This window comes from Gopherus evgoodei, chromosome 4 (genome assembly GCF_007399415.2).
Source record: "Gopherus evgoodei ecotype Sinaloan lineage chromosome 4, rGopEvg1_v1.p, whole genome shotgun sequence".
In the NCBI taxonomy this organism is placed as follows: domain Eukaryota; kingdom Metazoa; phylum Chordata; order Testudines; family Testudinidae; genus Gopherus; species Gopherus evgoodei.
Window position 1 is genome coordinate 93,370,533 of NC_044325.1, and position 14,480 is coordinate 93,385,012.

At 41.0% G+C, this 14,480-nt stretch overlaps 2 protein-coding genes across 6 annotated transcripts in view; one reads left to right on the forward strand and one right to left on the reverse strand.

The window, feature by feature from the left end:
* The window catches only part of KIF18A (kinesin family member 18A), a 131,089-nt gene extending 125,577 nt beyond the window's left edge, over positions 1-5,512 (reverse strand). Inside the window, exons 1-2 of the mRNA XM_030560216.1 lie at positions 5,427-5,512; positions 66-463 (exon numbers count right to left, since the gene is read on the reverse strand). Of these exons, the coding sequence (XP_030416076.1) occupies positions 66-393 (328 nt within the window). The 5' untranslated portion in view covers positions 394-463; positions 5,427-5,512. The remainder of the gene's footprint in view (positions 1-65; positions 464-5,426) is intronic.
* A 45-nt stretch (positions 5,513-5,557) lies between these two features.
* METTL15 (methyltransferase like 15) overlaps positions 5,558-14,480 on the forward strand; it is a 217,479-nt gene continuing 208,556 nt past the window's right edge. The window contains exons 1-3 of one of the 5 annotated variants that reach the window (XM_030560218.1): positions 6,748-6,774; positions 7,037-7,197; positions 9,549-9,841. In XM_030560218.1, the coding sequence (XP_030416078.1) occupies positions 7,089-7,197; positions 9,549-9,841 (402 nt within the window). In that variant the 5' untranslated portion in view covers positions 6,748-6,774; positions 7,037-7,088. Of the gene's footprint in view, positions 5,660-6,706; positions 6,775-6,932; positions 7,198-9,548; positions 9,842-14,480 lie in introns of those variants that run through there. The other 4 variants (XM_030560219.1, XM_030560220.1, XM_030560221.1 and 1 more) reach the window with 4 other exon arrangements.

Sequence of the window (14,480 nt, forward strand, 5' to 3'; positions counted from 1 at the left end):
CTAAGTGAGACTTCCAGAAATTAAATATGATTTGGTCAATTCATGGAGACAAACTGAAAAGTTACCTGTACAATTGTATCCATTTAAAAAGCCATCAAGCACAGTTTTGGTAGTGTGTTCAAAAACTTCTAATTGAGATGAATTTTCATCAAAAACAGCATCAAATACAAATTTGAGATCCTTGTTTTTCCTCTTGTTAATATCCCTACTTGCTATTTTCTTCCCATGAAAGAAGCTAACTTCTTCTTCTTTTGGATCAAAGACCAGCATGTGCTTGTCTACAACATGAAGCACTTTGCTGAAGTTGCCATCTTTTTCTTTTTGATTCTGTGGACGGACACGGACCACCACTCTCACATGATTGCAAATATCTTCCTGGGTAGCAGTAGACATGATGATACTTTGGTTTAATTCTTCTTTGTTGCCAAAAACAATTCTCCAGACCAACCAACTGAAATCTTTTCTGTAAATGAAAACAATTATTAGATGATTTTAGAAGTCAGAAAGTAGCTACAGCTTTACAATTAGCTCATATCCAAGGCAACAATATCTACCAAACACACAAGCTCAATTTTCTAATTTATTAAAAAGTTATTTTGTCAAGACTTAACAATATAAGAAATATACTACTTAAGATCAATCTACAGCCATTTGCCTTTTTTTTTTTTTTTTTAAAAAAGGCAATCAGATCAACTATTACCCTAAAAAATTACAGTATTTTCAACCTCTCCTCTTCCCCATATAGTATAAGTTATGTTTTTGTGTCAGGTTTTGACAGGTTACAGAAACCAGTTGAAGACTGCAAAACAGCTTGGCCCTTGAACTTTACTGCTTCCTGATGTTGCATTAGTTGATTGATGTATATACTACATGCTAATGAACCTATGCTGACTTAGCAGTACATATGTACGTCTTTCAAATCAAGTGTTGACCCATTCCTGAAAGCTTGTGATTTAAAGCCAACAATAATCAGCATTTTTGGTTTTCTTTTCTTGTCATTTCAGTCAGTAATAAATCAGAAATAAAAGTAGGGTTTTTTAAATTTATTTTAAACTAATTATTTTCTTTGTAGGACTGAAAGCAATGGAAACTGAAACCCAGTATATACATGGAACAAGTAGTAGTAGCTGCACAAGCTTCCCCACAGCGTGCTATCAAAGATCTTCAAACAAAGGGATCATATCCATATCACAATAATTCAGTATATCGTCCCATAGAATCTTTGGTTCACAATCCTACACTCAGCATGGATTAGCAGTTTTTGTTCTACTTTATTTCTGTTTATTGCTTGGTCTCTTAAGTATCTCCTCCGACGCACTGACCAGAAATCTATATGCTGCTTGAGTAGAAGTGGGGTAAGAGGGGGAGCATTCATACTTGTTACTCTTGCTTGAACTGAATGTTATAGCAGCAGGGAATTTTTAAGACTCCCTGTTCCAGGTGTTGCAACCCAGTGCACGTAGTTGCAGCATCACTCAGGTTTGGCCTGCCCATCCCTGCGTCATAGTCAAGCTAAATTTGAGTGGCGCTGTGAACAACCCAGGGCTCCAGGTTGTAACAACACTGGAATTTGATCTGGCCACTTGCCCTTCATGACAGCAACAGAGGGACAGCTGGGCCCAATACCAGAGTGGTGCTGCAATCCTGTGTGAAAGGTCACAAAGCCCAGAGTGAGGAGCTGGGCCCAGACATATAGGAGCTGCTGCCACTGTGTGAATTTTTCATTTCATATTGCAAAAAAGCCCAACACAGGGCTCTATTTATGCCCCAGTCCATTTAGCACAGGCAAACTCACATACCCATGCCAAGCTGCATGGAAGTCAACAGACATTGCACGGAGCAATTTACAGGAATGGGGCCTGAGTGTGCAGCCAGCCATATGTGAACTGCTCTCACAAGTAACTATGTCATCTCAAAATGGCAGGAGGGAAGACAACTTTTAAAGAATCTAAGCTGCACGTTTGCAGTAGCAGGGTAGATCTACAGTCAACCAACTTTCTCACTCTCTCTACCCCTTTCCTCGGTCCTATTCTTCTGAGCACTGTTAACACTCCACACAATGCCAAACGTAATAATCAGGTACCTGTAAGATCACCAAGTCCCAGCCAAAGTACTTCAGAGATCATTATTCAGGGTGGATTGATTTAAATCACCTACAGGAAAGCCTTAATTTATATAGTTGATTTTAGTCAACTTTTCCATTTGTACTTTAGCTATTTTTTAAATAAAAAAAGTCCATTCTCATTAATTTATAGAGCTATAAAAACAACTAAACAGAGCCTTTACACTAGATTTGGTACATCTTTTTGGTACTTAAAAGGTTACACTATATTTATATACTTAATATTTTCAGACTCTTATAAGTTGCACGTTTTTAGTATGTTAAGCAATATATCAATTTACTAAATAATTAAACTTTTGCTCATTATGTATGCGTATTAGGATGGTAACTGGAATGTAATTAAACATACAGAAAAGCATATAAAATTTATTTTTATTAAACAAAACAACCTTACATCTCTTCTCTTATCAAAAGATGTTTCATATTTACAACATATGTTGTACTAAATTTAGATTTAATTTTAAACAGGATTTAAAACAAAAACAAGATAAAAAAGATTTAAATAAAATGGGATGGATAAAAATTTTTTATAGTACTTGTTACCTAAATACTGTAAAAAACAAAAAAAATCCTATCAACTCAAGACAAATTTAGGTGACAAATCGGAAAAAAATCTAAAATTATATATATATATATATATATATATATATATATATATATATATATATATGCATTTATTCTTGATTTCTCTGCTAGGCCTTAATCCCCACACTATGATATCAGTAAGTGAATCAAAGATATTTGTTAGCTTATTATACTAAACTACTTGTGCTGATGAACAAGATACTATAGAAAGCCCATAAAATCCTGCTAACCATACGGCAGGAATCCAACACATTTTAGCTGACAGCATTGCAAATATCACTTTTTACCTTTTACGTACCAAGTGTCTGCCATCTAAATAACTAAAAAATAAAAATGGCAGTCTATAAACTATTAGACTCTTTACATAATCAAATCAGGTTGCGAGATACATCCAGCTATACTGGATAAGTGCATTAACTGGATACTTATCTTAAAACAGATCACCAATTAAATGATTAATGCTAAATAAAGAGACTGCTAGGAAACAATTTCAAATTAGTTCAATTAGCATAGCTTTTCCATAAGTATGGAGGGATCATAACTGGATTACAAATAATTGATCAACACTGGCCATTTGAAATTGAATTGATTTTTAAAAGCTGTGCCTTTCAACAGTGTAGATGGGTGTCTAAACAGAGGTATATTTAATTTAAAAATTCACAGCAAGGCTTGAAAACAAATTCACTCACGGAGAGGAAAAAGAACAGGAGTACTTGTCCACCTTACAGACTAACACTTATTTCAGCATAAGCTTTCGTGGGCTATAGCTCACTTCTTCAGATGCATAGAATGGAACACACAGATAGAAGATATTTATACATACAGAGAAAATGAAAAGGTGGAAGTTCACATGCCAACTGTAAGAGGCCCATCAATTGAGATGAGCTATCATCAGCAAGAGAAAAAAAAATGTTTGAAGTGATAATCGAGATGACCCATAGAAGGTGTGAGGAGAACTTCATGGAGAAATAGATTCAATTAGTGTAATGACCCAACCATTCCCAGTCTGTTTAAACCTTCGTTTATTGTATCTAATTTGCATATTAATTCAAGTCAGCAGTCTCTCTTGGGAGTCTGTTTTTGAAGAGAAGAAAGTTAACATTGGAAAGTAGGTGAGTGTGATGATGAAGGGCACTAAGCTATTGTTTAGTTAACATTTATTAAAGAGTTTTAGCCCTCATGATTATGAATATAAGTATACAAATGTGAATTGTTGCAGTGCTGTTTTCCTAAGGCCTTGTCTAAACCTGGATAAAAGGTTTTTTTATTTTTGTTTTTAAAGTCATTAGATAATATATTAAAAGCCTAAAGTAAACAAGGTTACTTATATTTTAACATATTAACTGGTAAAGATGAACTCTAAGTGACCACAGATTTCTATAGTTCCTGATGATGTGGGAAACTACAAAATAAATTGAATTTGTTTATCGGGCAGATTCAGGATTGGGAGTTTATAAAGGAGTGCTATTTCATCATCCTGAAAGTCTTTCTGTGATGCACAGTGCTTCTATGAATCCCATACACCCTACATGCTGGGTGAATGCAAACACAGATAGTATAACTTACTTTACATTATCTTCCAAAATAAAATCCTCAATTAAAAATGAAACATTCTAAATGATTTTAAAACATCCCAAAATAGTTCCAACCCTAGCATTGTCAGAATTCCTTAGAAAGCTCCAGTAAAAATGGATTATTTTAAAACAGTTAGGAAATGACTGCTACTGTATTTCTCAATTAGTCAGGCACCTTTACAGCAAGTTACCACCATTAATATCACCCAGTGAACCCTAATCTTAGTTTCACCAGATTTTTAAAAAACAATAAATATCACTTTATGTAAAAAATATAATGGCCTTGATTTGTCCCCTCTACTAACATTAAATCATTTGAGTATAAACAAACCCCAAACAAAATATTTAACATAGCGTATGCTCAAATAAATGTTAGTCTCTAAGGTGCCACAAGTTCTTTTTGCAGATACAGACTAACATGGCTGCTACTTTGAAACCTATAAAACTCTAGTGGTCTGGTAATATACAGGAACATTGTTAATTTTAAATTAGATAATTTCAAAGGAGTCAAAGGTAATTTCAGGCATTACACCTGTCCCCAAATTCTATTTGTTTTTGCTTTTAAAGTCTTTGGACCTGATCCTGCAGAGAGTCCCATGTTGCAGATTCTCATGACTCTTGCAAGACTGAGCATTTCAGAAGCATATTGTCTTTCTGACACTGTGTGAAAGGGCCACACAAAGGACAGGGAAATCTGATTACACAGGGGAAAGGAGGAAACTAGCTACACACAAGTGCTATCCAATACATTGAAAACAGGATTTTTCCTTTTAGAATAATCTTACGAGTTAGGTATGAAGTAAACGTTTCTCAGGCAAGTTTTAAACTGACAGCTTCCCTTTAATTCGCAGCACGTTTATCATGATGATGATGACCAGGCCTCTCATAACCAGAATACAAAGTCCTTTATACAGCAGCCTACAAGCTCCCGTCTTTAGGATATCACCATTATTATCTGCACATAGTGTCAGACAGCTGTAACAAAGCCTGGTCGCCCCGCCAGCGCAGGGCCGGGCTCCTCTGCGGGCGGCGGCTCCAGCCCGTTCAGACACCTTCACCCCACCCGCAGCTTGCCCGAGGTGCCAGGGGCTTCCTCCGCCGGCCAGGGAGAGGCTGGAGCATAGGGCAGTGGGGGCCGCACTCACCTGCGGGCGGGGGGGGCGCTACTGGCTCTGCCCGGGCCGCATCCCCGTCACCTCCTTCTCTAGCCGCACACCGAGCAAATTCAAACACAAGCGGCCCGCCTCCCCTCGCCACCTCATTGGCCCGAACTGCCATGACGTCTCTAGTGCGACCGCGCCGAGGGCAAGCGGGACTGGTTTGATCGGAGCGGGGATCCGTCCGGCCTCAGTTCAGTCCTGGTAGGCCCAGTGCTGGGGTTGGTGTTATTCTTTCTTCTTGGAAAACGTGCCCCCTGCCTAGGGATCTGTGCTTATGCCGCTTGTTCCTTTTGGGTGCTGTCACGTGAGAAAGGGGAATATAATTCCGAGAAGCCCCTTTCAGGGTCCTGGTCTGCCTGGGGTGGAGGGTGGGAGGCGGGGGACCAGCAATCCATCGTGCACAAAGGGGTGAGTGGGAGAAGATGCATTAAGCCCCCGGGTAGGGGTGCGCATGGTACTCAAGAGGCTACATGCCACGTTGTACAGCATTTTAGATGAATAAATCACAGATAGTTGTACAGGTAGCTGAGCAAATTTTATAACAATTAAACTGGTGAATATTGTAGAAATCAACTACATTTCATTTTAAAAGGCAAACGACTATTCGCAAACAGTCTTTTGCCCTATGCGGTTGTCTCCACATATTGCATACACAGGCTCACAGCAGGTAGTATGTTACACCCATGTAACCATGTAACGGGTGTAACCATGTAACATGGGTGCAACAAGCCCTGCTTCTAGCATCAAAATTCATTCAAGGATATTAGAACAAAGATTGGGAAACTAACAATAGTTTAGTATGTATGCCCACATGTTATTGCTGGATTGGACTAAAACTTTACTCAGCCTTAATGTTTGAAGTCGTGACTGGCACTTCTGTAGTACAGCTAGGATGTGTGCGGAGGCTGTGTGTGTACAACTGTAGTGCTGATTGTGTGGGTGTATGTGAGTGAGTGAGAAGAGGTTGGTATGTACCTGAGGTAGATTTATGCATATGATTCTATGCAGCAGAGAGATTGGTGTGGGGGCAGCAGGGGTTGTGATATTAATGACAAATACGTGTCGGAGATAAAACCCCAGTGCGAAACCCTGACCTGGGCAGGTCCATCGTACATACCTGCCACTGGCAGATACCCGAGGTGTCTTTTAAAACGTTCGCAACGTTGCATAACTTTTCATGCCAATAAGGTATTAGTGTATCGAATTGCATTGCATAAGACGGGATGATGCGTGTGGGTCATGTGCAGGAAGTGGTAGTATGCAACTGACAAGCGCGTTAGTGGGTTTGTCTGCAGTTGGCAGGCGTGCTGACTGGTGTTGCATGTTTCAAGGGGTGCGTAGTGTCTATATACAGGGGCAGGTGTTTGTATATGGCTGGTGGCGGGGGAAGCGGGCTGTGCACAGCTAGGAGCTGGTGTGGGTGATCGAGGATAGTGCCCCTGTGGGGAATGCGGGGGGGTACCCGGGGCGGGCTTGAGGCTACTGTAATGTGGCTGTTGAGAGAGGGATGCACCACGCTGGGGCCCTGGGGAGATCCTGAACGGTTTCTTGGGGGCCACTTCTCTCCGGGTGTTTACATCTCCCTGGTCCTTCAGGGACTCTCTGCTCCCACATGGGACAGGTGGGGGCTGCCGTCGCGGCAGCAACATGCAGGCGGAACTGAAGACACCGGTGCTTTGTTGCCAGGGGAGGGGAGGCCGGGCTGGCTGTGCACTGATACCCCGGCAGCGAGAGAGGGGCAGCGGCGTGATCTGCAGTGAGTACTGGGCCCTTGTTCCCCCAGTGTCCCCTGCCTGCGGGGGGAGAGGAGGAGCAGACTGGGGCGGCCCGGCTGGAAGAGGGGGGTTGGGCAGGCCGACCCTCAAACACGCTCCGGTGTAGAGACTTCGCAGCCTCGTTAGAGACGCGCAGTAAAACCAGACGCCGCGGAGCGTCCGTTGACGAGTTAACGTTTCCCGCGATGCTTCTCTCTCGCCCCCCCCTCCTTTGGCTAGAGCGCCCGTCCCAGCCGCTGTGGGATGGGGCTGTTATCCCCCGAAGCACACACTCACTCCTGCCCCCCTCCACGCCCCAGGTTTGGGGTGTGTCGCAAGCCCCAAGTGCTCGCTGAGGTTCATTCACTCTTCTGCATCGGAGACTGTACATCTGCTACATCTTCACTTCCTAGTTGCATTTCAGCAAATGACAGCAACGTTGTCACTTACAAATTCCCAGTCCAAACAATACATCGAAATGCTTATTGGCATGAATTTTAGAAGAAATATGACTTCTGCTTTTTTAAACAAAAAAGTTGCTTAAAATGAGAGTGCTGTGAAGTAACTTATCAATATATTTTTCTGGGATATGAATTGAGCTTGATTATAATATATATGTATAACATCTTGCTGGGTTCATATGACTACATAAAGCAATTCTGGTTAAGGATGTAGACAAATGATTTTTAATGTTGGCTCTGATCTTGTAGTGATTTTTAGGGGAGTGAAACAGTCTTCTTAGAGAGGGCTCACTGCAGGATCAGGGCCATAGTGTGAGGCACATTTCTGAATTAAATAAGGAGACAAGCACCTTTCAACAATTTTATCTCCAATATTATACATTTTGCTTATTTGCCCTGGGTGGGATAGGTCAATTGATGGTAGCTATTCATAAGTACCTTGTAGGTAATTTGATCCATCAGTTTCTTAAACAGTTTCTGGAGAACAAGAAAATATCTGATTACAGAGAACTTGCCTAATTTGTTTACCTTTTTAAACTGTGGAGCTATTTAACAAGTGGGGCATAGATTATAATGAAGGTAACTTTCCTAAAATGAGCATTCAGAATGTTCCCATTTTGTGGCAAACAAAACAGGTGACTGAATGATGGGTAGACCTGAATCAATAGAATATATAAAAATTGGACAGATAAATTGCATCATGGGATTAGACATTGTCTCCATTAATAATAAAAATACATTATGGCATATTGTCAGATGGCCTTATATCTGTGTTTTCTTTTTTGCATGGTAAGAGAGCATATGAAATGTGGGACTGAAGGAGGTATTTGCTCAGAAAACAAATGTAAAATTCCTGTAAATAAAACCCGTCTTTTTACCTCTTTGCAGCTAACTGCCAATTCATTCTGTTATGAAAAGAAAAGTTTAGCCTAAAGCAGTGGTTCTCAACCTATTTACCACTGTAGGCTGCATATGCAGCTTTCTATGTGTTATATGGGCTGCAGCCGCTCATATGTACTACCTGTATGGCCCCAAGGATGTCATATGGGCTGATTGGGCTGCAAGCAGCCTGTGGGTTGAGAAGCACTGGCCTAAAGGATATAGCACTCCACTACTAAAATAAAGAAGAGAGTAGGTGTACTCTTCTGGTTTGTCATCTAGGTATGATGTAGTATGAAAGAAGCGTAAGTCATGTTCACGAACAATATGAAACTGATGAAAATAGCTATTCTTGACCAGACAAATGGTCTGATGTTTCATGTCTCACCCAATGTTGGAACAGTTGACGTTTTAAAGTATGAGATTTGATTACATGATGTTATCGTTCACTGCTGTAAATGTTTTTATTGATCATAACATGATTCTAGCACTGTATTAAATCCAACTACAGTGTTGGACTCTCATTTTGCTATTTTAACTGGTTACAGGGAACACTACAAAATTAATTGTGCTGTGGTGTGCTGATGTTGAAAGCATGTTAACCATAGAAAGGACAGTAATACTTTTTTAAAATAATGAAGCCTGGCTTTACTTGTATACTTTGTGCTCAGATATGGTCACATATCATTTACCATATACTTCATTTTAATACTAGTATCCTCAATATGTCATGCCACAGTCAGAATCATAGGCTAGAGATGAGACAAAAGTTTTATGGTAATACGTAAAGAGAAGCATTGTGGCTTGAGTGGAGAGCCTTGGAGAAATCCTGAAAGGATACCACCATTGGAGATTATAATGGAAACTATATATCTAAATTTCTGCCAATGTAGTGTTTCTCTGGGACTTTGTACCATAGGTTGGGACAGGAAGGGGAAGTACAAAAAAGCAGTCACGCAACCCATTATTTAAAATACGTACTTTAAAATTGTTTCCAATATTTGTTTTTCCAGGTTGGCCTAACTACGGTATGGTGCTGTTTCGATATTTGTGCCAACTCTACAAACGATTGCTTCTGTCCAGTTTAGAAACTAGCTCAATAAATGTAGGTATTTGGGCCAGAAATATTCATTCTTCAGCAGAAAGGCTGGAAGTGACTTATGACTATGGTATTAAAAAACAAACGATATATAACCATGAAATTCAAAAGCTACATCAAAGTGCTGATGATGAAGATTATCGAAGACCACACATACCTGTGATGGTGAAAGAAGTTGTTAATTGTTTATCACCCCAACAAGGACAGGTGAGTTAAATGATTTCTTAGTCGTATATAATTTTTTCCCCAAATTTGGATTGTAACTCTGTATTGTCCTAAGATTATTTATTTGGTAGAGAAATAAAAATCACACTCTGCAACTTGTGCTGCTAAGAGCTCTACTGTGTTAAATTGATTTGTGATTCAGATTAAGGTTTTATGTTTACCATCACAGGATTCATTAATCTTGTACTCTGGAAAATCAAATTATAGTATTTGTCAAAATTATAGTAAATGTTTATATATTCCCCTGCTTCTGTATCCAGTCCTGACAGATGAGTTCTACTGGGTCACTTCTGCTCTACGTTCCTAGATACTATAGGTAGCAGGGAATTCTCAGTTAATGAATTTCTGATGAAATAGCTGCTTCTTGTAGGCTTCAGGGTATAATGCAGGACATATGTCCAATTAGGTCTTAAACTAAATGGTATATATCAGTGGTTCTCAGCCAGGGGTCTGGGGCCCCATAGGGAGCCGTGAGCAGGTTTCCGGGACTTCTGCAAGCAGGACCAGCCCAAACTCGCGGCGGCCCTCAGTAGAAAGCTGAAACCCCACTGCACGGGACTGAAGCCTGAGGCCCTGAGCCCCACCACCCGGGACTGAAGCCAAAGCCTGAGCAGCTTAGCTTCATGGGGGACCCCTGTGGCATGGAGCTCTGGGCAATTGCCCTGCTTGCTACCTCCTAATGGCTGGCCCTGGCTTTTGTATGCAGAAAGCTAGTTGTTGTGCCACAGATGGACCGCAGACTTTTTATAGCATGTTGGGGAGCTCAGAAAGAAAAAGGTTGAGAACCCCATGTGTATATATAATCATGGCAGGTTTTAGGTCTCTTTTATTAGATTTCTTTTTTCCCCTGGTGCTTGTGAAACTCAGTGGGACTTGAGCACCTAAATCCCTTAGGAGCCTTTGAAAACAAATCCTGTGTGTATAATATGTGTTTTTAATATGGTAGTGGCATTTAACTGCAAAGTACTTAACTGCCAAATCACTTAAAATAAATAGAATGTTAGGACTCAATCCACCAAACAATTAAACACGAGTAAAATGTTTGGGTCTGTGATATCTTAAATATGGTATTGAACTAAAAGGATTCTATTTACAGTGTTACATATTTACAATTCAGATGTGTTGGTCTGTGAAATTTAATTGTTGTTCTTTAGAATGTTGGCTTCCTATGAGTTTATTGTTCTTTTGTTATCTCTGTGAGGCTTTTTCTGGAAAAAAATTACAATGTAACAAGTGTTTAAATGATTTAAAACACTGGTTACTTACTGTAAATAGTCTGTTTTTACAATAGTTAAACAAGTGTCATCTTTCAAAATGACAGAGCCCAAGAATGGGAAAATGATGCACAGGGTTTGTAACATGTCCAGGAATCAAAAGAGTTTCCGAAGGTGAGGTGAAATCCCTTATAAAGCCATGATTTGTGACCTTCTGAGGATTGTTGTGGTCTTGAAATTGATGGGTCACTTTTAGATGAATTGAGATACCAAATATGAAAGAAGAGAGAAGAATTTATAATTGATTGAGTGTCAGTAGCATAACTCTTGCAATATGTGCATCACTAATTGCTTACTTTATACAGTTCAAGATATGCAATACATGCCAGTCAAATATACTTTGATAGAGTTTACAAATAGGTCTTCTGGGTCAGGGCTTTGGAGCGGAGTACAGAGCAGTAGAGCTGCAGATTTTTGCCTACAGCTGGAGTGGATCCGCAGCATAGCTCCAAAGCCCTGTTCTGGGTCAGAATTAAGATTGCTGTCAAAATCTGAGTGTTGAATTTTTACATGTGAACTGATAACTGAGTATGTAAACTGTAACAGTGATATCTGTAAAGTATCTGTTTTTAATAATAAACTGTAGTTTGCACAAGGGCTATATTACTTTAATAAATTTAAGTTGTTTTTGGACTAATTCATAGGTTCTAACTTAATGTAAAAATACTTGCTAAGTAATTTGAGAGGGAAGATACATTCCTATCTATAAAATGAGGACAATAAATCTTTCCTACCTTGCAAATTGCTTTGGGAATTTTTAGTGATAGGTTATAAATGTAAGGTAGTTTTATTGTTGTTTAATGTCAGCCATCCTAGCCCTCTATCAGGATGTTGGTGAATTCTCAGTTTAATGCATGGATGTTCAAACCTTTGTGACAAAGTTCCTCCTCTATCTTGGTGGGTCCTGCACTTACTGGTGGATTTTCTCACCTTACAGATTCACCATGTGGGTTGGGAAACAGCCCAGAGACCTTCCCCTCTGGTAGAAGCCACAGTCCAGCTCAATTCCTCCTGTGTCTGATCAAGAATTGGGAGCTTTGGGGGGAACCCCAGCCCACTCTATACTCTGGGTTCCCCCCAAACCTCCCAACTCCTGATCAGACACAGGAGAAATAGAGCTGGACTGTGGCTTCTACCAGTGGGAAAGGTCTCTGGGCTGTTTCCTGACCTACATGGTGTCTAGAGCTCCTCCTGGTACAGCTGCACGACAGCTACAATTCCCTGGGCTACTTCCCCATGGCCTCCTCCCAACACCTTCTTTATCCTCACCACTGGACCTTTCTCCTGGTGCCTGATAATGCTTGCATTCCTCAGTCTTTCAGCAATATGTCTTCTCACTCTCAGCTCCCAGCTCCTCACATGCATGCCATAAACTGAAGTGAGGTCCTTTTTTAAACTCAGGTGCTCTGATTAGCTAGCCTGTCCTAATTGATTCTAGCAGTTTCTTAATTGGCTCCAGATGTCTTAATTATCCTGCCTGTTTTAACTGGTTTTAGCAGGTTCCTGATTACTCTTGTGCAGCCCCTGCTCTGATCACTCAGGGAACAGAAAACTACTCATCCAGTGACCAGTATATCTGCCCTCTACCAGACTCCTGTACCCCACTGATCTGGATCTGTCACACCTTGTACAACTGAGGATCATGCTGAGAGCTTTTGATGAATAAAGGGACACAGTTTTCAATAATTGGAACAGATTGAGCTTGTCCTCATCCTCATCATGAACATGGAGGTGCAGCCAGTGGAGAATATAGGAATCCACATGAGTTGCTCCATCTGTGGATTAAGATGGAACTTTGTATGCTGGCACCTGCATTTTTCAGATTTCAGCTCTGTATAGTCAAGATGAAGACATCAGGAAACCAAATTGCATTTTAGAACTTGGTTGGACAGTTGGCCTACAAGATTCACTTTGGCCACACACTTGTTCAGTCGTGAGTACAAGTCATATGGTTTTGTGTGAGTGTGTATGTGTGTGTGTTTGTTAGCATATATATCAGTGGTGGGCAACCTGTGGCTTGCGGTCTGCACGTGACCCATCAGGATAATCTGCTGGCCAGCCGCGAAACAGTTTGTTTACATTGACTTTCCGCAGGCACGGCCACCTGCAGCTCCCAGTGGCCGCGGTTCGCCATTCCCAACCAATGGGAGCTGCAGGAAGTGGCGCAAGATGCTAGTCGCCGTTTCCCGCAGCTCCCCTTGGCCAGAAACAATGAACTGCGGCCACTGGGAGCTGCTGGCGGTTGTACCTGGAGAAAGTCAATGTAAACAAATTGTCTCATGGCCCACCAGAGGATTACCCTGACAGGCTGCATGCAGCCTGTGAGCCACAGGTTGCCCACCACTAATGTATATCATTACACATGCGCGCGCGCGCACACACGCACCCTCTATTAAAAGAACATTGTTAAAGTTGCAAAGTCCATCATTTGAAAGTTAGGAAATGCTAGTTTTACGATGGCCTGTCCAGCCTTAATTCTGATGCCTTGTGTATCTCTGCTCTGTATTATCTGAAGTGGGGATTGTGTATTGTGTATCATAATGTATTTCTTAAATTTTGAGTGGTTGTCTTTGCACCATAAACAACATTCTTGTAAGATAGGTATTTGTGCTTGTGTGTAATTTCTTAGGTTTTTTTTTTTTAAGAAAAAAGGTAAAACCAAATTCTTTGACTGTCAATGGGATTTAGGCTGCTGCGTACCTAAGTCCCTTTTGAAAATAAGAGCTAGGCTCCTAATCAGTTAGGCATTGCCACACTGAACACACTGATCCCTAGATACCTTTAAAAATCTGGGCCTTAATTTTTTGTGCAACCTGTTAGGCTCTCTGATTCAGTGGTCATCATCATCAAGGGAAATCCCAAGGGAACATAGCCTCCTTGCAGATTGAGCATCACTTAGGACATGTCTACACTACCCGCCGGATCGGTGGGTAGTGATCTATCTATTGGGGATTGATTTATCGTGTCTAGTGTAGACGCGATAAAATGGATTCCCGATCACTCTGCCGTCGACTCTGGGAACTCCACCGCGGCGAGAGGCGGAAGCAGAGTCGACAGGGGAGCAGCAGCGGTTGACTCGCTGCCGTCCTCATGGCCAGGTAAATCGACCCAAGATATGCCAACTTTAGCTGCACTATTTACGTAGCTGAAATTGCGTATCTTAGGTTGACATCTCCCCCTCTCCTCCAGTGTAGACCTAGCCTCAGATTGATCTCTAGCTAAATCCTTAAGATATCTGGCTGGACGTTCAGTCTCTGTCTGTCACTGGTGATCTGATAGTGCCACTGAGTTTTTTGGCCATAGAGTGGAATTCCTTGGTAAGCATGCTTTGCAATTGGCTTTTAATC